General features: G+C 40.4%; 1 protein-coding gene across 1 annotated transcript in view; it reads right to left on the bottom strand.

Annotated features, from left to right (window-relative positions):
* Positions 1 to 25,737, bottom strand: part of LOC139708854 (uncharacterized) — a 155,669-nt gene that overhangs the window by 9,076 nt on the left and 120,856 nt on the right. Inside the window, exons 3-13 of the mRNA XM_071620813.1 lie at positions 23,105 to 24,591; positions 13,137 to 13,321; positions 12,214 to 12,661; positions 11,385 to 12,084; positions 10,853 to 10,937; positions 8,895 to 9,059; positions 6,405 to 6,695; positions 5,154 to 6,145; positions 3,356 to 3,478; positions 1,779 to 1,902; positions 1,047 to 1,235 (exon numbers count right to left, since the gene is read on the bottom strand). Coding sequence (XP_071476914.1) covers positions 1,047 to 1,235; positions 1,779 to 1,902; positions 3,356 to 3,478; positions 5,154 to 6,145; positions 6,405 to 6,695; positions 8,895 to 9,059; positions 10,853 to 10,937; positions 11,385 to 12,084; positions 12,214 to 12,661; positions 13,137 to 13,321; positions 23,105 to 24,500 — 4,698 coding nt within the window. The 5' untranslated portion in view covers positions 24,501 to 24,591. The remainder of the gene's footprint in view (positions 1 to 1,046; positions 1,236 to 1,778; positions 1,903 to 3,355; positions 3,479 to 5,153; positions 6,146 to 6,404; positions 6,696 to 8,894; positions 9,060 to 10,852; positions 10,938 to 11,384; positions 12,085 to 12,213; positions 12,662 to 13,136; positions 13,322 to 23,104; positions 24,592 to 25,737) is intronic.

The following is a 25,737-nucleotide window of genomic DNA, read 5'->3' as shown; positions in this document are numbered from 1 at the left end:
GGAAGGCTAGTAACTGATCAGCGGGAATCAGTGGAAATGCTGGGAGATGATTGTTCCAATCCTTATGGGATTCATTCAAGAGTTCATTGTATATCTATTGTTGTGTGAAAATGATTTGCTTCAGAATGGTCTCATATTCAAGTAATGTGCAGTTTAATGCTTCCAGGTTAGCGTCCCTGGTCAGTGACGGAGCATTAATCTGCACATTACTTGAATATAAGACCGTTCTGAAGCAAATCATTTTCACACAACAATAGATATACAATGAACTCTTGAATGAATCCCATAAGGATTGGAACAATCATCTCCCAGCATTTCCACTGATTCCCACTGATCAGTTACTAGCCTTCCCCTTTAAGATATTACCACTACCACTACCAATAGTAACCACCACCACCACCACCACTAAAACTACCACTACCACTAGTATCACACCACCACCACCATCATTACCACTACCACCACCACTACACGTTGTACCACTACCACTATCACTACCAATAGCAGCAGCAGCAGCACCACCATTACCACTACCACTACTACCACCAATAGTGCCACCATCACCAATACCAATACCAATACCAATACCAATACCAATACCAATACACCACCACCACCACTACACCAATAGTCAACCACCACCATCACCACTACCACTACTTCTACCAATACCCCTACAACTAAAACATCACTAAACTATTGATACTGATAAATGACTGGGTCCTGTTCGCCCACAGAAGCCTTGTGAGTGTTGACACTCCTTATATAGTGTTAAGAGGGACAGGGTGGGGTAAAACATCTCGTCATAGAATAAATGATCCTGACAGGTTTAGAACCAAGACCATCTGATGTAAATGCCACAGTAGTCTGGCATTTCAATGTTAGATTTCTAGCTCCTTGGGTCACAATTTTTGTTCTCCGGTCAATATCTCTTTAAGCCGTTGAGAATGGACTGATTTTGTTACAACACATATTTCCCATAGACATCTGCCGGAGTATACTCGGGACTCGTCCTCTACGGGTTAAAGAAATATCTCGTCACTCACCGTCTGGTCCTTGAGGACCACTTTGGGTGGGGGTTGGCTGACGGGGGTGCCAAGGTACCCCGGTTTTTCCACCTCGCTGTGCCGAATGGCCTCCAGGTCCGGGTTTTGTCGGTGCTTCTCGTAATGCGGCTTCATCAAGCTACTCCCAGTGTGGACTACTTCCCCACAGTAGCTGCCTGGCTTCAGGCTCTGGACACAAGACATGAGACAAGAGGATAAATACACCATTAGTATCTGGTTTGGGGTCACGCTATGACAGACAGACACTTTTTCATAATATACAATATTGTTGAAAACTTCATTACCCCCTGTAATAGCAAAACAATTGTTACACTACTGGGGAGGCCAACTAGAAACTTGCACATACTAGTAGTTAGTAGTCTAAAAAGATTTGAAGAAAGAGCGATGAACTGTTGAATAGGTCCTAAATATCATCTCCATGTAAGCAACTATAAATCAGACTAATGCCAGTCCCACATATGTCATTTCTTGTCTGGTCCAACATGCTTCTTATCATTTTACCTCATCATACATTAAATTGAAAAAAAAAAATGTCTTACACCACATCATATTGACAATGAAGTTATATCAAAGGCATATATGTACAAATATATATCTTGTATTCCTGTAGAGAGATGGTTGGCATATTCTATGATGCCAGATGGAAGCTGGAGGCAGAACAGAGCTTGCCAGGAAGGGGTGTAGAATGCCCCCCTGGGCGGGTCTACTCACCCACATGCAGTGATAGTGTGCCAGAGGACTGAAGGGACAACCCTTGAAGATGTCCTCACAGCTCTGGCCGTGCTGGTAGTACTGGAAGCCCAGCTCACAAGCCTCCTCCGACATGAGATGGTACCTGGAGGGGTCATAGAGAGGTCAAAAGAGGTCAACGGGACGTCAAAACTACACTGTAAAACAAGGAATGTTCGCGTGCATTTTAAATTCGCGAATTTCGCGAGCGCCAAGATCAGCGAAATTAAAATGTATGCAAAAGCTCTTGCCTACACTATATGCATTGAATGCCAGAGGCAATGCGCGAGAATTTCATGCCGCGAAAAAGGTCGTCGGCTCCAATTCGCGAAAATTTCATGCCGCGAATATATCATGTTTTACAGTAGTTGAGGAGTGTGCACATACTACATACAAATGCAGATTGACTTCAGAGAACGCATTTTTTTTTATTGTGAATGTCATCATATACTGAAACATATATCTACCACTAGCAAACAGTACAGCTATACAGACTAAAGAGGCGTGGCTTTCTTGCCTGCTTGACCCATTCAATAAATCAAACCCAATGCTTCTGAGTCAGTACGATTGCTAAGAGTGAAGTAGTCTGGTAAGACGATTCAGTATCACTCTGGGATGACTGAATCTGACATCAAGATATTTGTCAGAGCTAAGTAACAAGATGAGAAGAACAGAAAAAGTAGACTTCTTCTTGGCTTCATTACCAGAAGAAACGAGAGGTCAGATCACATTCCAAGACTAATTTGAGTGGACTCAGCAGACACTCCTCACTACATCTAGCAGACTGGGAGCATGTCTTAACCCGTTGAGGATGGGCTGATTTTAATTTGCTTCAACATGCATTTCCCATAGACCCTTGCCTGAGTATACTCGGGACTCGTCCTCAACGGGTTATATTGGGATTGACATTGCAGACCTTACAAGTTTGTGATAGTTGCAAACAAACACCACCTTTGACAATGAACTCATTGCTTTCTATTGGCATTTGCCCCATTGGGCAAGTGGACTGTCATTACTGGCCCAGATGAATAGTTTACGAAATGGGAAGAACCTGTATTGGTGAGGTGGATACATGTCAAGTCTGGTTGTAATTGGTGTATTTTGGGCACATGAATCAGAGGTCACACCCTATATGCTGTCATACACAGAGTTGCAGAAGTGTGAATTGTATCAAATGAGGCAATTAACATTGTTCAGTGTAATTTGTTGAAGATTTTTCATAGTATTGTTTCTCTGCTTAAGTACCACAATAAATTCCACAAATCTATACATGGAGCTGTCGATTTATGTACTACATGATGTGAAATTTTGAAAATCGTCTGGAATGCCCCTTTAAGTTTCAAGTCAATTTTGAAATCCTTTTGAAAATCCTACATGCCAAATTCACACCATTACCCATTGCTCAAATTGTTCATACATGCCAAAGAAAATGCTGACAAGGTTTAACTTGCTACAACTTCAATCATCACTTTGCAGATAATCAAGAAAGTATGACTTACATGAAAAAAACAAACAAACAAACAAAACAAAAACACACGGCAGGAATTTACAAAGCATACCTCGTGTGTTTGTTGACCCCCTCCTTAGATCTGAAGAACTCTCCACATCCCTCCACAATGCAATGGTAGTGACCTTTGTAGAGGAGCTCACAGCTGGAGTGACAATGGTCATTGGCAGTGAATCTGACATGAAGAAAAAAGCATCATCATATCTCACAGCATATCATCATATCTTACAACATGATATCATATCTCACAACATTATATCATATCTCACAACACTATATCATATCTCACAACATTATATCATATCTTACATTATATCATATCTCACAACATTATATCATATCTTACAACATATCATCATATCTCACAACATTATATCATATCTTACATTATATCATATCTTACAACATTATATCATATCTTACAACATTATATCATATCTTACATTATATCATATCTCACAACATTATATCATATCTTACAACATATCATCATATCTCACAACATTATATCATATCTTACATTATATCATATCTTACAACATTATATCATATCTTACATTATATCATATCTTACATTATATCATATCTCACAACATTATATCATATCTTACAACATGATATCATATCTCACAACATTATATCATATCTCACAACACTATATCATATCTCACAACATTATATCATATCTTACATTATATCATATCTTACAACATTATATCATATCTCATAACACTATATCATATCTCACAACATTATATCATATCTTACATTATATCATATCTTACAACATTATATCATATCTTACAACATTATATCATATCTCACAACATTATATCATATCTTACAACATTATATCACATCTCATAACATTATATCATATCTTACAACATTATATCATATCTTACAACATTATATCATATCTTACAACATTATATCATATCTTACAACATTATATCATATCTCACATTATATCATATCTTACAACGTTATATCATATCTGACAACATTAAAGTGATTGTATAGTTTTGGTTGAGACCTAATTTCAGGTTTCTAACATTTTTTTTTGTGAGATAATGAGAAACCTCTTGTGAAATATGAGAGAGCGTGTAATTCCACGAGGAATTCAACGTTTATTTGATGAAAATTGGTTTTGAAATGGCTGAGATATCCAAAACAGAGCGCTTCTAGTAAAGTGTGGGACCCACACTTTATCACGATCGCTTGTTTTACTTTGTTTATGGATGTTTCAGTCATTCCAAACTCGATTTTCATCGAATAAACTTTTAATTCCTCCTAAAATGGTATGCACTGTACTATTTTGCAAGTGTTTTCTTGGTATCTAGCAAAAAGTTAAAAGCCCAATTCTCATCTCCACCAATACTGTACCATCCCTTTAAATCATATCTCACAACTCTGACAAAACAAATGCATACATCGGACTCTACTCAGAATGGTTGATTGATTGACATGACACACAAAGGTATGCTGGGCATTGTCTCATTGAAGATTTAAAACATCAAAATGATCATAATCATAATGATTAGTTACCATGACAACAGCTAAATTGCTGACCGCTACTAAGCTGCTTCCTGCCTATCACAGTCATACTTCAATTGCAAAATTTTAACACGTCAACAAAAGTCTAGATATGAACATACATGTATGAATAAAGAACACAAACTATTTCTTTGGTTGGGTTAGTGCAATTACATGATTCATTCTAAACAAAAAAATTCATGCTGCTATCTCATTAAAGCCATTGCTACTAGTGATTATTCAGTGAAGTATTGTAGTGTAGAAACATGACAATGTCTCCATGGCTCAGAAGAAAGGAGATCATGACCTCTCACCTCTTGAAATATTTCTGCCACGCCTCTTCCTGTCTGCCATCCTCCCTGGGTTCCTCCTTGACGATGACCCTGGTTGGAGGTGAGTCCTCCGGTTCCTCCCTCATCATCTGACCCGGTGGTGAGATGAGGGAAGCGATGGGGAGGTTCAGGGAGTCATTTAGGTCTTCTCCCTCCGCATCCTTGTCCATCTCGGCGATCTTGGCAAACCCGGAGGGGAGTTCCCCCTCTCGGGACTGGCTCTCACGCATGCTGAGGTCTGTTGGTTTGTCATCCTCCTCGGAGTTCTCCTCCACTCCAGCTCGGTGCTTGGCTAGCATCTGGAGATCCATCGGTCTGTCATCTTCTTCGTCCTCTGACTGGTGGTATTCTGAGGTGACGGCTGAGGTATTAGTTATGACTGATGTTGCGGCTGGTAGGCTGGGCTCCTTCTCTTCCTCGGCGGACTCCTCGCCCATCGACTCAAACCCACTGCGCTTGGAGGAGTCTGGTGAGATGGGGCGAGGTGCGGATGAAGGCGCCGAGGTGATGACCGAAGGTTGGACGGCCTGAATGTCCAGCCTGGGAGTAGAGTGAGCTGAAAGGGGCATCACTTGACTGGCCAAGGGAGAGGTCTGGCTAACTCCGAGACCAGCAGATTGACCGGCCAACGCTGCCCGCTCTGCAATGGAGGCGGCACCAGGATCTGACTTGAAGATGATGGCGGGACAAGGGGGCATCATCAAGGGTTTGTCCCCCAAAGGAAGCTGGGGGTGGTGGGAGTGGAGGCTGCGGTAGGTGGGGTTAACTCGTGGCAACGGCAGCTTCAGCTTCGGACGAATGGACCGCATAAAGTGACGACCCGTCTCGTATTCCATCATGCGCTGGCGACGCTCGTGCTTGCGCTTGTGGGAGTGCATCTGATTAGCAGCGGTAAAGACGAAGGAGCAGCCATTGCGTATGCAGTGAAAGTGGTTCATTGTGTTGGAGTACCTGCATCCTTCATATTTGCAAGACTGCAAGAAAGAGGACAAGAAAATAAAGATCACCAATATCTTAGAGTGAATGACTACTATGCACGTACACATCAAACTGTCCGCATCAGGTGGCGAAAGCATCTTTATAATTTTTCAGAACAAACAAATCACTTTCTTTACTGGTGTGCCATTCTAAAACTTCCAGGAAATAAGAATATGCATGATCTGCATTTCTTGTTATGATCCATATTCTATATTTTGTCCTTTATTCAACATCCTCCTAAAACTTGTTATTTACCTCATGTTTGGAGAACTTTCGGAATCCATCTTTGCGGTATATGTCATCCTTCATGTGGAAGGTTTTGTGTTTTTCAATGTCACACTTGTTCTTGAAGACAAACTCGCAACCGGGTCGGCGGCAATGAAAGTGAGTTGTCTTCTGGCCGTAAAAGCTGCAGCGAGGCGTTCCACAATCCTCGGTGGCGCGGAATCGCTGGAAGCCGTCGTTAAGCAGAGTGAAATTCTTCTTGTGGAAGTTTTCATGGGTGAGCACGTCAGACGTGCTTGTGTATACTTTGTGGCAGCCAGGCTGTACGGGTGAGCAGACATTGGTGGAAAATACAATTTAACAATCAATTTCCATTTCCCAAAATTTAAACAGGAGGTTTAAAAAAACAATTACATTTGGAAAAAAAAATATCACCACAATACAAGGGTACATTTTCAGAATTCAACTCGTTAATTCATGGAGCATTATTTCCATGTCCTACCCCGAAATATCATATATCATGTACGGTACAAAGTTCATCCGAGAAGCTCCAGATTTTAGCTGTACCTCACAAAAGCTAGGGCACTTGACAATTGACACAACTCAAATCAGATGAAACTGATAAATAGCTGCTCCACGGGCAATATTTCATCCCCCCCCCCAAAAAAAAAAATGAACCAGAAGTGTGTCCAAGGTTCAAAAGTGACATGACAAAGAGAAGTGGCCCCTTGAATGTCAAGTTTGATAAGTAACCTACTCACTGCACAGTTATAAATGACAACCAAAAATTATGGTTTCGAAGTGTAACTAGACAGATACCTTTGGCTTTTAAAACTTAAACTGGTGTCACTATCACACCTGAAGGCAAGCAATTGCCATTCGCACTAATAAAATCTAAAAGCTTGACACATCAAGTTTGGTAAAGGGACACAGAACTGCACATTCTGCAACATACATGGAAGTTACCCTGTCATGATTGAGTACAGAATCTTTACAGGTCCATTAATAGTAAAACTCTTCTCATTTTATGGAGTAACTGCACATACGTAGCTTTTCAAAGGTATTCATTTACAGCAATTAATGTGAGACGTGCACAAACTAAGACATCAAAATTTCCAATTTCTCATAAAAGTTTCAGGATCTACCATGTGAAACTGAGAAGGGTAAGGATATGGAGCTACATACAGCGTAGGATGTTTCCTAAATAGCCGTGTCTACTCTAACATGTTATGAATATAATGCACTGATAAGAATCGCTTCAAGAGACAATTTTAGTCAACACAGGAATATCCTGACATGCATAAATCACGCTGAAAGGGTACTTTGGAATACGTCTACTACATTCCCTCATCAACAAGCATTTCTGTATATACAGTATGTAGTACTTTACTCACCATGCACATTGTACAGTACGTCCTACAATACTACATGTATGCACCATAAAAAAGGGTATACAAACAGTGATCACTGGAGGCTGTCCAATTTATTCCACTAGATGTCATCAAGAACACATACAAACAAACCATACTTGAAGCAGTATGTCTAAATTGTAGAATGATTGGCACAAAACTAGGAACAAAAAGAACTGGCTGGTTTTTAAACAAAATAAAACATAAAACAACAATTTCATGCAAACAAGACAAAGAGCATATAAATTTTGCATATATCAATCAAAATCAAATGGATATCTGGTGAATTTCACGACAGAATTTCAAGTGGAAAGATGGATACAACTGAATAATCTTTGTTTAATCTTTGTTTAGTATGCCCTTCTTTCATCCTTCAAACCAAAATAGCAAATCAGGTTAAGGGTTAAAGGCGATGGAAAAGGGTTTTGGTTAAAAATATAAGGTTGGAAAGATATTAGTCTCCATTAAATCAATCAATGGATTTTAGCAGTTGTTAATAGAAAGGATTGTTAAAACTGCAATCTGATTTCAGGGTACAGAAAAGAACCATTGTTTACCCACAAAGATTATACCTCATATTGCAAATGAAAAACAACACAAGCGAATGAATGACCATTCATGCAAAGGAAAAAAATCTAAAAAGGGGGAGACAAAAAAAGACAATAAAGTTCAGCACTGCACTTCTTTGTCAAGTGTCCCACATATCACTGTATGTAACAGCGAATGGAGTAATGAAAAAAAAAGGACAAAAGGAATCAAAGCAAAAAAACAAGAAAACAAAACAGACGACAAAATAATAATAAAAACTCAGGTTTTTACAGGGGAGATCCAAAACTGAGACTAAAACAAATTTTGCATCCGGCATGCTGCGACAAAGTGCTGCATATCAAATGCAAACAAAACCAATCAATCAGGGTTTGGACATCATCTTCATACCAGGCAAACAGTAACACAACCAGTAAGCCATGACACCAAGTCAAACAGAGGCAAAGAAAAATCCCCCAAAATAACAATCAAAAACCAAAAAAACGGGGAAAGAAACAAGGCATTGGGATGGACACTCACTGCATGGGATTTGCACCGAATCTAAACTGCAACATGAGCTGTTTACCTGCATGCAGTGATAATGTGTGTTCTTCATATTGAGGGTACATCCCGGGTAGTACGGCCGACAATCATCCGAAGGACTGAAGCGCATGAATCCGTGTTGCAAGGAGTTGTCCCGCCGCTTATGCCAGTTGTAGTGGCGGATAACATCTTCCTTGCGAGTGAATCTCTGTTGATTGTGGGTAAAACAGTCTCCAATATCTTGTCCTCAAATGTCATGAGGCTTCTTCAGCCTTTCCAGCTCGGATCCAACTATCCTAAATAGTTTACCTTAAGTTAGCTGATTTTTTTTCCCTTGCTTTTCCTACACAATTTACTTACTTGCTTTGAACTGTAGTGTGTACATATATGTTGCAACACCAATTCACTAATATAGAGTAAAAGAGGTATTTAAGCAACAACTTCTGAAACAAAGAGGGGTTATCATTGTTCCGAGGACTTTTCTGAACCCCCATTAGTCCCACATGAAGGTTTTTTCAAAATGTATAGGTGTGATTCTGTGTGAACATGTTCCAAGCCCTCACTAGATTATTTCACCAAACAGATGAATTCAAGTACAAATAACTCAAAGTAATTCATAAAACAATAATTTCACAGATGGCTCAATTTCACTATAGGAATAGTTCACAAATTCTAATTCTTTACACATCAGTGCTATTTTCTTAATTTGACCATATTGCTTACTTTATAGAAATCTTTAAAAAAAAAAGTGTTGACAGTCCCATGTGTTCACTTCCATGTTGGGCCCCAAAACAGCTCTTCTAACTTACATTGTTTTTCATACTTAATCATGTTTCATTGTACAGCAAATTTGGCAATGTTGCACAGAATCACACATGACTTTGAAAACACCTCTCCATGCAGGTTGGTTTCAAGCAACAAAGCTAAATATATTTGGTTAGAATTAATGTTTTAATTCAATAGAGAAAGAGATTTGTTACTGACATATGGATGTCCAAGACAACACCATTGATTTTGTTAATGATAGCAAAAGAGAAACGATGTATTATCATTCATCTAATTTAGTATGTCAGCATACATGTATATACTGGAAGGAAATTGACTACATTACAAATAGTCAAAGGTAAGCAAGTTCTTACAGTTAAGTTGATTGTCATATCATAAATTAGTGAACACTGTGAATTATGAAATTCAGTGACAACTGAAGCATGTAACTCTTGAAACTTCAAATTCAGATTTTCTCATTACTGCAGCAAAAGTGTTGTCATTAATTTCATGGTCTTTTGGGGACACATTAGATGAACAGTTCGGTGTGATCTCTTGCTGTTTGAAGGTTTGACTTTCTCCATCAAATTACAATTTTTTTAGAGAGGTACTTCATGAGACACTTAAAGAGTTTTTTTTTTTTTTGTCACTTTGTAATGGTATGATATCTTATTGCAGCACTGGGACGGCCTTTAACTAGATTGAGGTCTTTTTACTGCTTGGCTGTAGCGAATGATGTTAAATTTGGGGCATAAGGGGCACATTGAAAATACTACATGATGCACAATGTTTAGTGCAGTGGCATATGAATGAAGGAATGAATGAGTGAATAAATGAATGGCTAGAGATGAAATAAGTAATGAATTAGTCAGTATGTTCATGAATGACTAAACTGGTGAGAAATAACTAGGACACTAGGCTTGCTTCTGTTGCAGATTAAACCCTGAGAAATTCCAAGTACTGGTAGTTTGGGGGAATAGAAGCACAAGGGCACATGGCAGAAGATAGTAAATTGCACAACTTAACATTAAGCCTCCCAAGTTGTGCATGATAGAGATAGGTAGTATACTTTGCAAGCCAAAGATCACTAATTGATTGGACACCTGCTGCTGGTAATTTTGGGGATCATATGCAAAAAGAAAAAAGAAAAACAAAAACTGGACTACATAAATGGGTTAGTGATCTCAATATGAGAGGGACCGCGTCTTTTGGAGTTTTTTCTTTCTCGGTACTCACAGCATATTTGCAGTCTTCGTCCAGACAGTGGTAATGCTCCTTGAACTGGTACGAACAGCGTCCACAATCTTGTGATGCTCCAAACCTTGGTAGAATAAAAGGAAAGAAAATGTTACCAATCATTCTCCACAGAGTGACTTGTCACATTTTCAGCAGCATAAGTGTTCCCATATCTTACAGTCTCAAACAGTTAATCAAATTGACATTGGCATACAGGCAAAATATGACTCAAATCATGTGAAGTGTTACCTGATCTATGTTCCCTATTTGTGTGTGTGTGTGTGGGGGGGGGGGGGGGGGGGCAGGGGACGGTTAAGTTAGTTTGATATTGCATATTAACACACAAGTTTGCTTAGAAGTCAAACGATTAATCTCTTTTACACACTAAGTCTATGTGAATGACTCAATGTGTATAAATTCCTTGTATTTCAATGCAACAATCCAAACTGTTTTAGTCCTCCCTCCCCCACCTTAGCTCCGTCTCTTTGACAGAGTACCAACGATCCAGTCTCTAGAAGCCCTAGTGACCCACCTGGCTATGTACCGGTTGAATGCGCTCCCCTCCAGTCCCGGGCTGGAGGATGTGGACAATGTGCCAGACTTGATACCCTTCTCGCTCCCCTCCTCCGAGTCCAAGTCACTCCGGCCCGTCTCCAGCAGGCACTTCTTCAGGATGTTGTTGCGGGACTTGTAGGTTTCGTACTCCTCCATCCTATCCTCATCCCGCGAGTGCTCGTCCCGAGGGTAGTCCTCCAGCGGCGGGCTGATGGCAGAGTTGCTGGAGCCCGAAGAGGTCGAGGCCAACCCTTCCAGGACGGTGTAAGGGGACAGACCCTCACCCTTGCGGAGTTTGGACACATAGTAGTCATACTTGCTGGGGCCACCACTCTTCGGATCGAGATTGAGAGCAGCAGCAGCAGCACTGCTAGCAGAAGCCGCAGCTGCTGCTGCCACTGCGCTGTAGTCGGTCCGACCAAAGCCACTGTTCTCTAGGATGGCTGCCTCCAGGGCCTCCGCCTCAGCATCCTCCTTGGAGCCATTCTCATTGCCATGGCCACCAACTCCGCCCTGCTTTAACTGTATCTGTTGGCTGATGATATCACGAATGCGTTGCGAGGCGCTGACCTTGCGACCAATGATCTTGTTGATGGACTGACCTGCCTTCAGTTTGCGGATGTAACTGTCATACTTTGAGACCCTCAAGTTTGGCACATCTTTCGATATACTCTCACCTAAGGAAAATAACATGGAAAAAGAGAATGGATAAAGATATACACACAAAACTCAAAATGAAAATCAAATCGCCATCAGAATGTACAATATTTCTAGTAACATGAAAACTGATGGTCACACTGCCTCACCTGCTTCAAGTTTCTGGATGAAGTAGTCATACTTGGAGAAGCGCTTGGTCTCGGCCCGGTCCCCAAGCTCCATCAGATTCCTCATGAACTCTTGCTCCTCTATCAGCTGCTTGACCGTCTTGCCTGTGGCCATCCTTGGACTGACCTTCCCCTCTAGGTGGGCTGCCAGCACCCCTGGATGTGGGGCCAGGAGGTCCGGTATCACACCCCCCTCTGCCTCCCGCATCATCTCCAGGTGATTACGCCCACTGGTCCTTGGCTGGGTGTGGTCCAGGTCTGGGTGGTGGGAGGATTCCTGGTTGCCAGGGAGACCATCGCCAAGGTCCTGCTGGCTGATGAGGGCAGACTCCTCGGCCCTTAGCTGCTGATGAAGGGCAGCAAGTTGCTGCAGGACAGTGTGGCTGGGAGCAGCTTGCCGATCTCCTGCTTCCCTCATCATTGATGTCTCCTGGAGAACAAATCATAACCAAACACTCAAAGATGACAAAACATCCACAGGTATTGCAAGAAGCGAAGTCACATGCATGTGCCTACCTCGACAGATGGCAAACATAGCACCAATCATTGATGAAAAAGTCCTAGGTAAACAAAATGTATTTCTTCCAAACAATTTCTATAGAGAGAGAGACCACACCCATAACATCATTACCAACACAACATGATCACCACTACACTAACTTCACCATAACAACATCAGTTCTTTCATCGTCAACACCATTACCACATTATCATTGTCATCACCACCAAAAGTATCTTGACAACATTGTCACCATGACCATCAGCATCAACCCCTACTACCACATCATCATCATCATCACCATCTTGACACCATTACCATCGCACCCACTCAAGATACCTCTCGAATGTGACAAGATTGCTGCCCCAAACCACACCCACCTATCAAGGGAAGACATCTTTCTCACCTTCGACTCGGAGGAATTCCCCGACGAGTGTTTGACGAAGGCTGAGGAGTGAGAAAGGCTTGGTCCTGGGCTGTCGGACTGATCTGGGCCATCGGATGTTCCTTGACCACTTTGTGACTGAAACCTCTGTAACACCGATGCTCTCCTCTTTTCTGCATGGCGTCTCTCCAACTCCAGGATTCGTCCTGGGCAAATTACAGATGAACAACATAATGCATTAAGAACAAATCTATCAAACTTCAAACTACTTTTCACTGATGTTACGTACTCTGCAATGATAACTACGATAACAAATCAATAATTAAGCAAATGATTGAGTTACAATATCACATAAAGATAATTGTGATGATAATAATCAAACACAGCACATAAGAGGTTCAACATCAACAATGAAGACTACTTTCACAAAACAAATGACTACAAGTGTACTTTCATACAACAAATGATGACTGCTTTCATAAAACAAATGATGACAGTGAATACGAAAAAAAGAACCACAAATATTATTTCCAGCTGCTCTCTGAATACTGTCTAAACTGGACTCTTGTCAGATCAGAGTTTTTTCAGCAAGACAAATGACATTATGAAAGTACTAACTCATCATTTCATTCTCCTCAGTTGTCACTTTTAACATCTCTTTCGTGTACCATACTTCTCTTTGATGCACTCTGTGGTTATAAAACATATCTTGTTTCAAAGACAATGGTAAAGATCTAGGATCTGACAAAGCTCTAAACTAGCGCTGTCCAAGATTGAGGAAATCATATTTGAAAATGTAGTTTATTATGCACTGTCCCCGATGGTGAAGAAAAGTAGAAACTTGCACGTAGGTAAAATTCTGAGCAACAACTTCCGTGTCGTGTGCTGTTCAAAATCAATTTAGCCTGAATGTTATATAAATGTTGATAGGGCAGAAAATACAAATGTTGCCCATCTGTGCATTCCTTTCTCACAATCAAACTTTCACTGGATATCTTTTCAAAACCAGGGGATTAGTTTACAAATGTACACAAAAGTAGAGAAATACCACTCTCTTGTACAATGCATAGTCAGATAGCAGAACTATCTCCCCCATAAATGGCTCTATTCCTGAAGAAAAATCATTATGTGTTGCACACAAGGAAGTGAGATGCACGAGATCAATAATTTGTAAAAAGAATGACCAAGCAAAATTTCCTTTGTCAGCTGTCGTACTAAAACAAGAAAAAAAGGCCAATTCCAAAGGCCATGCAGTCATGGGCTCGTACGTAAACTAAATTTATAGGCCTATACCTATTGACTTAAAATCTTAAAAATTCATGTACCAAGTTGGTATCACTTGTCCCAATCCACTGTGCCATGGAGTATATCATACCATGTAATGAGGGATTGTGGGGGGGGGGGGGGGGTGGATCTGAATAATTCAAATGCTCTTCCAGTATACGAAATTCTATTTGTCATTTAATATCTCATTCAAAATTTGGGTCAAAAGTTGTTTGTCTTTGCCTAGGTTCTCCTGCTTGGTGGATTGCCAGGTTTTGAGAAGCCCCCAAAGAAAGACACCTCATGAATGTCATCTCGTCACATCCTCTCCGCATGGCTGGTGGACAAAAGCTATGTGTGGGCCAAATCAATCAATGACAGATTTCATGGGTGACGAGTCACAATCTACTTCATATGCAAATTGAGGGAATGGGTCGCTTGTTTGCAATCTGCATAATCATTGCATATTTGTGATCACCAAACATACAAGCAAAAAACATTGACAATATATCCCACTTACACTGCATGATCTGCAGATTTTTTTGAATGCAAAATTCTACATCAACACTACAGGGAACTCATTGAATTCACAGCCATTTTCATCATAATTGTGCAAATTCTAACATTTGTGCATTACATGCTTAGATCCAGTACAATCTTATTGTGCATATTCTATTCTTGTTTACATTTTTTTCCCTCCAAAATCCTAATTTCATTCCTAGCATGTATTTGTGGGAGGAAGGTACTATCACCTCGAACCTTTTTGGTAAGACAGAAAGGAAAACAAGCTGGATCTTCCCAGGTAATCACGGAAGATAAGCAAGAGGAATCTTGGGGAAATCTTTCTTTCTCGTGGAATAGGATGACACAGATTAATCAGCAGACTGTCACATAACACTGATGATGAGGGAGTGGTTTACGCCCTCATCAAAACCGGTGTTTCCAACCCCGAAATCCCCGTCCGGAGAGCGAGCGGACAGTGTGATGACAGTCATAAGATGGCGGAAGATGGTCTTGCCGAGTGGACGGAAGATTGTGCCATCCGAGAGAGGATTGTTAGCCCGATAATCTAATTACCTTAAAAGGCTGTACGCACAATGGCTGTCATGCAGCTCGATTGAGAGGGAAATTTGGCTTGATAAATGAAAATGGCAAAATTTGGCTCCGGGCTGGCTATATTAAATATTTGGATTTATTTTCTTTTCCATGTGTACGATTAAATTGGATGTTTCGCCTTGTGAGGAGAAATGTCGTAAGAGCTCGGCATCCTACGACGCAGCATCTTGGGATTCAATTCAAGATTGAGACGAAACACAAACATTTATGAAACCTTGCGTTTTTCGTAGTCCCCACAGTTGATTACTGAAAGAGACAAGCAGTTAAGCTTCCTTTATTGAATTGGGAGGGGCACAATTGAAATTAACTGCTTGTAAGAGGATGTTTTCATTTTGCCCGTAATTTAGACCCGATTGTTTTATTTTACAAATGTAATTACGTCGAGGTAATAAAAGAGAGCAAATTCAATTAGTGGATGGTGGCAAAATACTCCTTTCATTGCTGCGTCCCTCAGCAGGCCAGCCGGAAAATGTTCAGCTTGGACTCTTCTATTAGGATAAATGAATGGCACTGATGAAATTGTAATTCTGCATAAAACAGAATTCAGCACCATGTAGCTTTCCATATCAAGGACATCCTACTAGTTCAGAGTTTTGTCTGAGGCTGAAAATCAGAAATGGTTTAACAATGCAGTTTTCAATTTACTTCACATTTTTCTTTATCATGAAAAGAAAAAAAAAATGCAATAAATACAATATGGTCTCACCTCATAAAAATACATGAGGAAGAAAAAAGTACAAAAATAACCCTGAAGACACATGAGCCAATGGATAGCTTGTGGGCTGACTGGAGATTCTCATTTGAGAAATAATTTGGGCAAACTCGGGCTGGTGTTCTACTCTCAGAGAGCGCTAAGAGAGAGACTTGAGAATTGGAGTGAGCCACGAATGCAAGGCCTGTAAGGCATGCCTAGAATTTGGCCGCCTCTTTCTCAAGAGCACTAGAGAAGCAACTTTCCATGAATCCCGCCGATCATTTAAAATGCAATCATCCCAAAATTGCATTTTTTAAAGAATTATAATCCGCAAGGAATTCTAATATCATCAAACTGGTATTATCAGGGAGGCCCCCCTCCAGGGGGAGGGGAGCAGGTGACTGTTTAGTGACTTTTTGGTGCTGTGTAATATCTACGTGCACGCTAGGGTATGCCCAGAACCGCTGGAACTTAATTACGCTAGCATGCATACACAATAATTTCAATCACGTTATTTTTGTCGCTGGATCACCACAGGGGAATTTCAGCGGGCATAGATTTTCCGCACAGCGCATATTTCAAATGATCTTTACACTTTACATAGTCACAAATTCTCTTGTAATTTTGACGTGCGTGCCTTACATTCGCCAAAATTTACTCCACTATTCGAGCTCGGTTGAAATAAAGTGAGCCCTGATACAAGCCTTGCACTAAAGAATGTCTCAGGAATTTGAAGTATTTGAGGCATTCAAGTGAATTTCTGACATGGTTTCAATCCAACGCTCAATACTTTCTTGCTCATATCACCAATAACACAATCAGTCTTCATTCTATCAAAAATAATACACATCTCGAAGACAAGAATGGGCAACAACTGCTATGGTTGATATCCTTCAATTTCCTATGCACATCAGAGCTGAAAATCTGAAATTGCTTAAATGCCTCACATTCTCTAGCAAAACTATCCGATTCGGGCTTCAATCAGGCTGGCTATTTACAACTTGAATTCCAGCTGGGGTAATGAGAGACGACCTGAACTCTAGGTACATTCCGACAGTGTATTGGCAGCATAAGCGGGGAATAGAAATATATATCCTACAACCGTATAGTCGTTCCACATGTGTCTTGCTTTGTTTTTAATTTTGATGAAGTGTTTGAATGTAATCATAGAATGACATCCCCTTCTTTCGGCCCCTTGTGATATTTCACTTTGCTCTACCCTTACCAATGTCACCCCCCCCCCCCCCCCCCCACCAGCGCTTTCCCCTTCACTACCAAGTTTGCTGGTGATATCTCCTTTCTTTGATTGCCTTAGCAGATCTCCCTGATCGGGAGTCTTAAGCCTGCGCTAATATCGAATTGGTTTGTATCAAATTCCAAATTTGGCTTGCGCCGGTTTTTAGCGCGGCTGTTAATGGTGAAGCCAGGGGATACACACTCGCCTTGTTTGCGTTTGGTATTACTCGTCCCGGCCGGTACGAAAAGGTCAGAAAAGTCACCAGGTGAGAAAGGCAATCTTCCCCAGCTTCCACAAATCAAAGTTTCATGGTCACCTATGGGAGTCCACGACCCTGTGGGATGCCATATTGACATACATGCAGTAGGGATGATTACTGGATACAATCCCTTTCCTCACAGCATAAAGTCGTCCATGAAATCAAGCGAGGGCACCTCTCATCTCCTTCTAAGAAAACTATCTCATTATCATTTTGAAATATTGTCAAGAAATTTTGCCTCATTACGGGACCTCAACAAGAAAAGACGCACGCAAGCAAAAATAACGGAAGTAAAAACTGACATACAATATCATCAACATTGAGACCTGTCCTCCGTTTAATGTATCAAACAATACCTGGTACTCATCTCTGGATATTGAAGTATGTATGCATTGGCCGTTTGATATCTAGACACAAAGTGCATGGCAATTTTGTGAGATAATTAATTTTAATGTGGTGATTGCGGGGGGGGGGGGGGGGGGGGGTGGCTGAAGGGGCTGGAGTTATATAAGACAAAATATGCACAGTGCATCACAAATCCAAATGCTGTGTCTCATCAATGATATTATGATCAGAAGAAAAGACGATATTACTTTGTCTTGACTGATTATTCCAGTCAAAAGTTCCCTGACATTAAATTATAAAACTAAAATCTATCATTGCTTTTCTGGTGCAAATATTGATTATTCAATAATTTAAAACACTGATGACATAGGTGATGACCATGATAATGGCAACAATGTCAACTGTGGAATAATTACATGCCAAGGACAATTAAGAGCGATACCAGTACACCACTAACAAAATTAATGATAACAAAAATCAAAATCAAAATCAAAGATAATTACTATGAACCAGTGGATAATTTGTATCTTAACAATTAAGTTTTTGATCCAGTGTATAGATTTTTTAAAAACAATAAGCAATTGATTTGTTTACATTAATTTGACCTTTAGGTCGTCAATTGTTTGGGAGTCCCTGATCAGATACACAAATACGAAAACATGACAAAATTGATTTCTGCTCTGATTCGAAAGAGGTTCCCTTATCTCCCAAAGTTTGGCGGAATCCACTCTCTGGAGGGAAAATGGATGGATGCTGGGCAGATAGGTTGAGCCTAATTAAAGTCCTCACCAAGTTCAATTTGACATTAAAGGAGGCTCCGTTCTCCTAAGTTTCAGCGGTTACGGCGAGCCGCCCGGAGAGGACTTTTTTTAACTCAAGTTGTGTGGCTTCATCCATATCGAATATTACACGCCCTGCATCCCTGCATGCTGTATAAACACACAGCGCACTTGGATTTGTCCAATATTTCAGCACAGACTAAGGAAAGATAAGATTTCACAATTTCAGGGATGTTGACCTAAATTATTCCCCTTAATGAAAGAAACCCGAGCCTGAATTTAGTAACTCGTATTACGTGCAGGAAGAGAGGAAAACTTCTTTCTTTTTCTTTTTTTCCTCCTTTTTTCTTCTCTGGAAGTCTTAGGAAGGATTTCTTAATTAGATAGACAGAAGGTAGATCAGAGGTAAGGAACACCATTTCTTTCTAGATTGTTTTCAAGTCTCACATTTTCCTTCAAACTTATTTTGTGGCTTTTTCTCTTATCAATCTGCCCCAAAATCTGGACAGTTTACTGGATGATTAATGCTGCAATTGTGTGGCTGAAGAACAAGAAATTATGCCCTTTATCAATTTCTGCTATTAAATTCAAAAGACACTGATGCTACAACGTACGTGACAGACACTTTCCATGTTGACCCTTTAACAGTGTCAGTTCACTTATCTATCTTTTTGTTACAAGCTATATTTTAAATATGAGCCAGCATAAATAAAGACATGCACATATGTCGCAGTAGAAAATATACACACAAGAGTTGAGGTGAGAAATATATGAAAGAAGACATTTAGAAACTCACTCAAAAAGACTTTAAAACAAGGGAATGTGTGCTTTTCTTTTTGAAGAATGAAATTTTGTGGAATTCTCTTCATACAATTTTCTTAAAACGTTCTATACACCACAAGCTGTAACAGTCTTCTTATCCAGTAGTGACTGTGTAGAAACTTTAAAAATTTGTACCTTTTGAATCAATTGTCCGATTTTCCTTAAACTTTCACTTATGTGTTCTACTAATATTGCTGCATTCACTCAATCCGCATGCTCCATAGCTCACATGAATACTTCTATTTGTTAACAATCTTTCAAATTCAAATATTAATTGCAAGATTTGTTTTGAACAGCTGAATGAAATCAGATGCTCATGTGTTTACAAAAAGCAAGGCATTTGCTATTATTCTACATTAGTCTCTATAACTCTGTAGTTCCTTGGAGAAACTCAAACCTATTCACAGTGCAAACATGCTCATAATACGTTCACATGGAAGGGCCTACAGTGATTTCAAGCTGTGCTTTCCGCATTGTGCATTTTAGGAGATGGCGATATGCCATGGGTGGAGAATTTAGGGAGGTTAGCAATGACTCTAGGGATGTAGACAAGACTAGCAGACATGAGTAGAACGTAGTTAAGAAGGGCACACAACCTGCAAGTCAAGCTTGTCTGTACAGGACTGTATCCATACTGCGTGGCACAGATTACAGACATTCCATTCTAATATTTGTGCATCTAAACTTATCTGGCAGGATAGCATACTATGAAACATAGATGGTGAATGCATACAACCATCAATATCAAACCAGCGCCCATTTTCACTTTCAAAACGAAAAAAAGAAAAGAGAGATCTGAAGTTAACATACATGTACCAGTATTATTCAACTATGTGAGTATATTCTTACTAAGACAGATGTATCAAATTTCAGTAAAATTTCTTGTAGGAAGAGCAATAACAATAGCAGTACATGTGAGCACAGTTGTTCAGGTACTAGTAGTCCTACTACACTTACTCTACCAACAGATTGTTCTAATGCCTATAGTATCCACAGTGAAATGATAGAAAATAGGGTTGATGATATCAAAAACATTGACATTATTTTTTGGCCTTGTCTTTATTCTTTCATAGCACTGAAATGATTCAGAAGAAACGATATGATAAAACATTGCATTCCACACATCTTGACATATTCAACCCATTTGCCTCATAATAATGACGGAAGAAGTCGAAAAGATGCCGAACAAAAAAAAAAATCTGTGTGTAATAATTGGATGACACTGGGGAATTTTTTCCCCCCATCTATGCTGCAGCCCGGTGTACCTCTGTACAGGACATGTGTGAATTTTCCACATTATATTTCCTTTTCCCACACTATGGGAGTAAAAAGAACAAAAAGGATCCTGACGGTACCCCTCCCCTCAACACTCTATGGAAACCACGGCAACAATGAAACGGAGCCAACATCTACGCCACTGTCTGTAGAACGAACGCAAAAAACAAGCCATTCAACGGGTGAATACCTTATTGCCTCATGGCAACCAAAAATGGCTGCAGTATGAAAGCACTCAGTTGCTATGGCAATGGGAATCAACAAACTGACTTGGGGGTAGGCATATTATTGGTTTGCTGAATTGGGCATGTGCACATAACACACAAAGAGCTACTGGCTTTTCTCTGTGTTACATAGAACCAGCCATACATACCTACATGGGTGTATGTGAGAATACACAATGGGGCAGTTGTTTGCTCGGCTGCATTGTTCATTTAGAGAGAAAAATAATATGCTGTCTGTACAGATTCACTCCTTTTTCTGGTCCAGGAATCCTCAGATAATCTTGTGCATTTCATTTAAAATCACTCCATACGCTCTATTTTCTTTTTCCTTCAATTTGTTACCCACAGGCTTTTCATGGGGAAAATGTGCAAATGCCCAAATCCATCCATTTTAAAAAACTTATTCTCATATGAGCATTTTGGAGCTCTTGCACGACTATACCAATTGTACATTTTTATTTCAGAAAGATATCTTAACCTCAAGAAAACATCAATTTATAATATCGTTATCTAGTTAAACTGAACCTTAATCACATATTCTATTCTAAATTTGAGAAAAAAAGTCCACAATATCTGGCTTTATTTTGCCAGAGCAGTAAATAATATACCACACTATGCTGCTATTATATCAATCATTAACATTTGCATAATTACAGTATTGGGGCAGCCAACAAGGAACACCACTCTGGTGAGATAATGATAATGGATAAAATCATCAACAGGAATATCATTTCCCTTACGTCTGTCACTAACCATTATACCAAGCCATACATAGCGGATGATAGCAGGGCAAACAAGCCCTTCATGCCCATAAAATAGCGCTCAGCCCTTGTGAATTTCTAATAAAACTGATGCTGTATGGGAAATCCTGATTGGACATCGCCAGGGGTGATAAAATATTCTGATGTCACGATGAACGGAAATAATGACTTTCATTTTGATTAAGCCAGGTTGCTGTAGCAACCGTATCTGAGTAAATGTCATGGAAATACCAAGTGTGCATCTATTTTTTGCCGACGAGGTGTGACATTGTTTTGATTCCTGATGAAAAACAGTGTTCATAGTCTTCGTCCTCATACCCACCCCAAGAGCCTGCCTCCAAACATATTTTATTGGGGAAACTGAAGGCTGTTGTCAAGAACCTACCCATCCCTGAAGATATTGCCAATATTCCCTGCAAAATCCTGGCATTTAAGGGCTTTATATAGGCCAGATTGCAAAGGTTTATCCCTTAGGTATGAATTCTAAAAAAAATTTATTGAATTTGATAATCAACTTAAGGGGACAGTGCCTACAGAACAGTTGGAGCAATATCTGTAATTAAATTTTTCAGAAAATGAATTTTGGAAGTCTTTCATTCCTGAAGGTTGAGGCATTCCATCATAGAAGACAGTTTCAGGAAATTGATATTATTGCTATCATATTCTCTCTATTTTTTTTTTAGTGGGTAACATTAAAATGAAAATATCTTCAGGACTACCCCACTCTCCCGTTTGCAATAAAATCTGCAGGTCTGTTATTACCTCACATTATTTGATGTTTCAAAGGGAAATTACCTTCTTGGATGAAAATACTGGTTGTAATAAATCATTTTTGTTACAAAATTTCGTAATATATGTTTTATGAGCACTAGTGCATTTATATGTAAATACCCAAAACTAGATACAGTTAAGTAATCCTATTTTAATGTCAATACATAAAAACGATATGATTACCACTGTTATGCCTCCTACCTGAAGTGCATCTGTGGCACTACTTTTTATTTTCCTTTTTTTTTTAGGGGGACGGGGGGAGGTTGACGCGTCTCCCTGCACGTAAATGTTTCAAGGCAGAAGAAATGAACGTTGAAAACGTTGTGTTTACACTCACAAACAAGAAGGAGAGTGATATTGCAGTGTACATGATTAAAGACAACAAGAGAAAATTTGAAATTTTTGTCACCTCGCCATGAAGAAAGTCTTTCTTTGTTACTTACTGATGTGATCCAACGGAAGTTCCTCCTCTCTGGCTCCGCCCCCTTCCTCCATGTAGCCATACATCCCAAGGAACTCCTTCATGGTATCCGTAGCATACTCCTTGACCGCTTCCAACCCGTCCACATCGTAGGAAGTCGTCGGAGCCGTCTGCCCCTCCTTGATGGAGTGGGACGATGTCGGAAGCGGTGATGATGATGATGTTTCCATAGCAGTCTCCTCCTCCTCCTCCTCCTCCACCACCTCCTCCTCCTCCTCTTCCATTTCTCTGTCCTCCTGAACATCTACCTTCTTCATTTCCTCATCATGACTCCTTGTTTCTACCTTCTCTCCATCCCTCTCGGCCGTCTCTTCGTGCTTGGTTGTCTCGTCTCCCTGCTCCTCCACCGCCGCCTTCACCTGTTCACTCAAACTTGGTCTCCCTCGCCTCCTCCTGGGTTTGGACTCTTGTCCCTGAGGTGTTTTGCCACTCTCGTCAATCTCACATATTACAGCACTCGTTTCTAACCCTTCTTCAATTTCAGTTCCGTGTTCATTGCACCAGCTGCGTTCAGCATATTCCATTATTGCTCGTGGATCGTAGGTTGCCTCTCCGCGAACCTCCTCTTCATCTGAAAGCCCAGTTTCATCGTACATAGGTACCTTGTAGCTGCTGCGGACGCGTAAGTCGTGTCCGGCAACCTTGTAGGCGGACATCTCTGCCGCCGAGGAAGAAGAAGGGGCATCGTGTCCTATTTTATTGCCAAGATTTGCTTTATGATTAGTTGCATGCGAGTATGGGTTAATTTGCATAGATACATTGTCATCTTCATGGTTGTGTTCCTGAGTAGTGTCATACGAGGTGGTATCGGGATCTTCCCGATCCTCCTCCCAATGTTCTAGTCCGTTTATCTGGTCCTCTGGCTGTGAGTCCACCACACCACTGTCCAGACTCTGGTCACAGTCTTGGTAGCTGTTAACCGAGCTACCCTCCCAGTCCTCTGGACTATCAGGCTGGGTTGTTACCCTGGTGAAGCACTGCCTGGATTTCCTTTTGCTGGCTCCACTCAACACCTTGGGGGAACTGCACCTGCTGTCCTCACCATCTCTACCGGTGGCTCGGATGGCATCTTTGTACTCCGGTAGCTCACTGTCCCGGTAGCCATAATTCTCTGTTGCCTGCAGCATCGGCAGTTGAGCACTAGTGTCCCGTGTGATGCCTCCATTGTGGAGAGCTTGAAGATTGGTAGCTCCACCGTCGGGCTTGCAGGCTTCCCGGCCCTCATGTGAGTAGCTACGCGAGTCGCTACCACATGGAAGGGTTGCCGTGGGACACGGTGCCTCCTGAGGTGGGAGGCCCGACAAGCCCTTCTTCAGCTTGGCGCATATCGCGTCAAGTTTGAGAGTGTTCTTCTGCATGGTGTAGGAGGAAGAGGAGGAGGAGGGAGACAGATATTGAGGCGTTCTCTCATGAGGCTTGGTCCTGGCTAGCTAGCTTTCTCAGCATCATCTGTAAGGGTGAGATAAAGCAAAAACACATCTGTCATATTTCTTATCCATTTCTCTCAAATCTCCTTTGCTGGACAATCAGAACTGGTTCACGCTTTTGAAACTTTCTTGATATGTGCAAAACTTTCGAGGCTAATTGTATTAAACAGAGAGCAAATCACACAAGGTTAGTACTTGAAAAAGCTCAAGAACACACTGTTACAACAAAACCAGCCCCTCTTTCTACTCACCCTTCAAGGTTGGGTGACAATTATCAAATACTTTATCAGGATATTCTTGAATATACCCATGAGAATTCAGAATCCAGAATAATAAATATCTTTTGCTCCAGGGACAGACAGGCAAACAAACAGACAGATAGACAGACAGACATTCATATATCCATGTGCAGGTTTGTATCAGTTTGTGTATTTGACTGAAAAACATTTGACAGAATTATTATGTCTGCTAGTATCCACCCCAGTGGAATCACCTTGCTGTATGGACAATCTCTGTAAGAATGAGAGTCAATGGCTGTATGGCAATCTGGGGGTTAATCAATTGAAACTAAATGAGGTACACTGCCAAAGACAAGACAAAATAACTGTCAAAATATCTACAAAAGACTATCCCAGGAGTGTTCACAATCAAAGAGCTTGCCCTATCTTATCGGAACATTATCTCATAAGGTGAATTTTTCTATGCCATGTTCAAAGGCTTTCAAGATTTTTCCCCATCAATCACACAAAAATGAGTGAATCGTATTTCAAACAATATTGTCAATAAGGCAAGGCATTGTCTCACAAATTGGGTTATCATGAGATAAAATGACAAAATAAGCCCTGAATGAGATAAAAAGCTAATATATATAAAAACAATCACATTTATTTTTTTTCTAGTGTCAGTGTTCACCAAACTTCCCTATTTTGAGATTGCCTATCTCATGTATTTGGCTGAGTATCAAATTACCATAAAACATTTTAAAAATTCTTCTCTTGCATGAAAACGATCACCACAACAATCTAGAGGGAAAAATGCTATTGTATGAAGGACCTTCGCTTCAGAGTCTCTTTATAGACTCTTTACAAAGCAGTTCACAAACTTTACAATATATTTCTTCCCTACTGTAAATTATGTTGAGTTCACATTACTTTTTAAAACCATTTAT

The sequence above is a fragment of the Diadema antillarum genome, unplaced genomic scaffold (genome assembly GCF_040938485.1).
Source record: "Diadema antillarum isolate AM-2024a unplaced genomic scaffold, OU_Dant_1.0 seq00001377_RagTag, whole genome shotgun sequence".
NCBI classification, from domain to species: domain Eukaryota; kingdom Metazoa; phylum Echinodermata; class Echinoidea; order Diadematoida; family Diadematidae; genus Diadema; species Diadema antillarum.
This window is presented reverse-complemented; position numbering and strand designations above follow the sequence as displayed.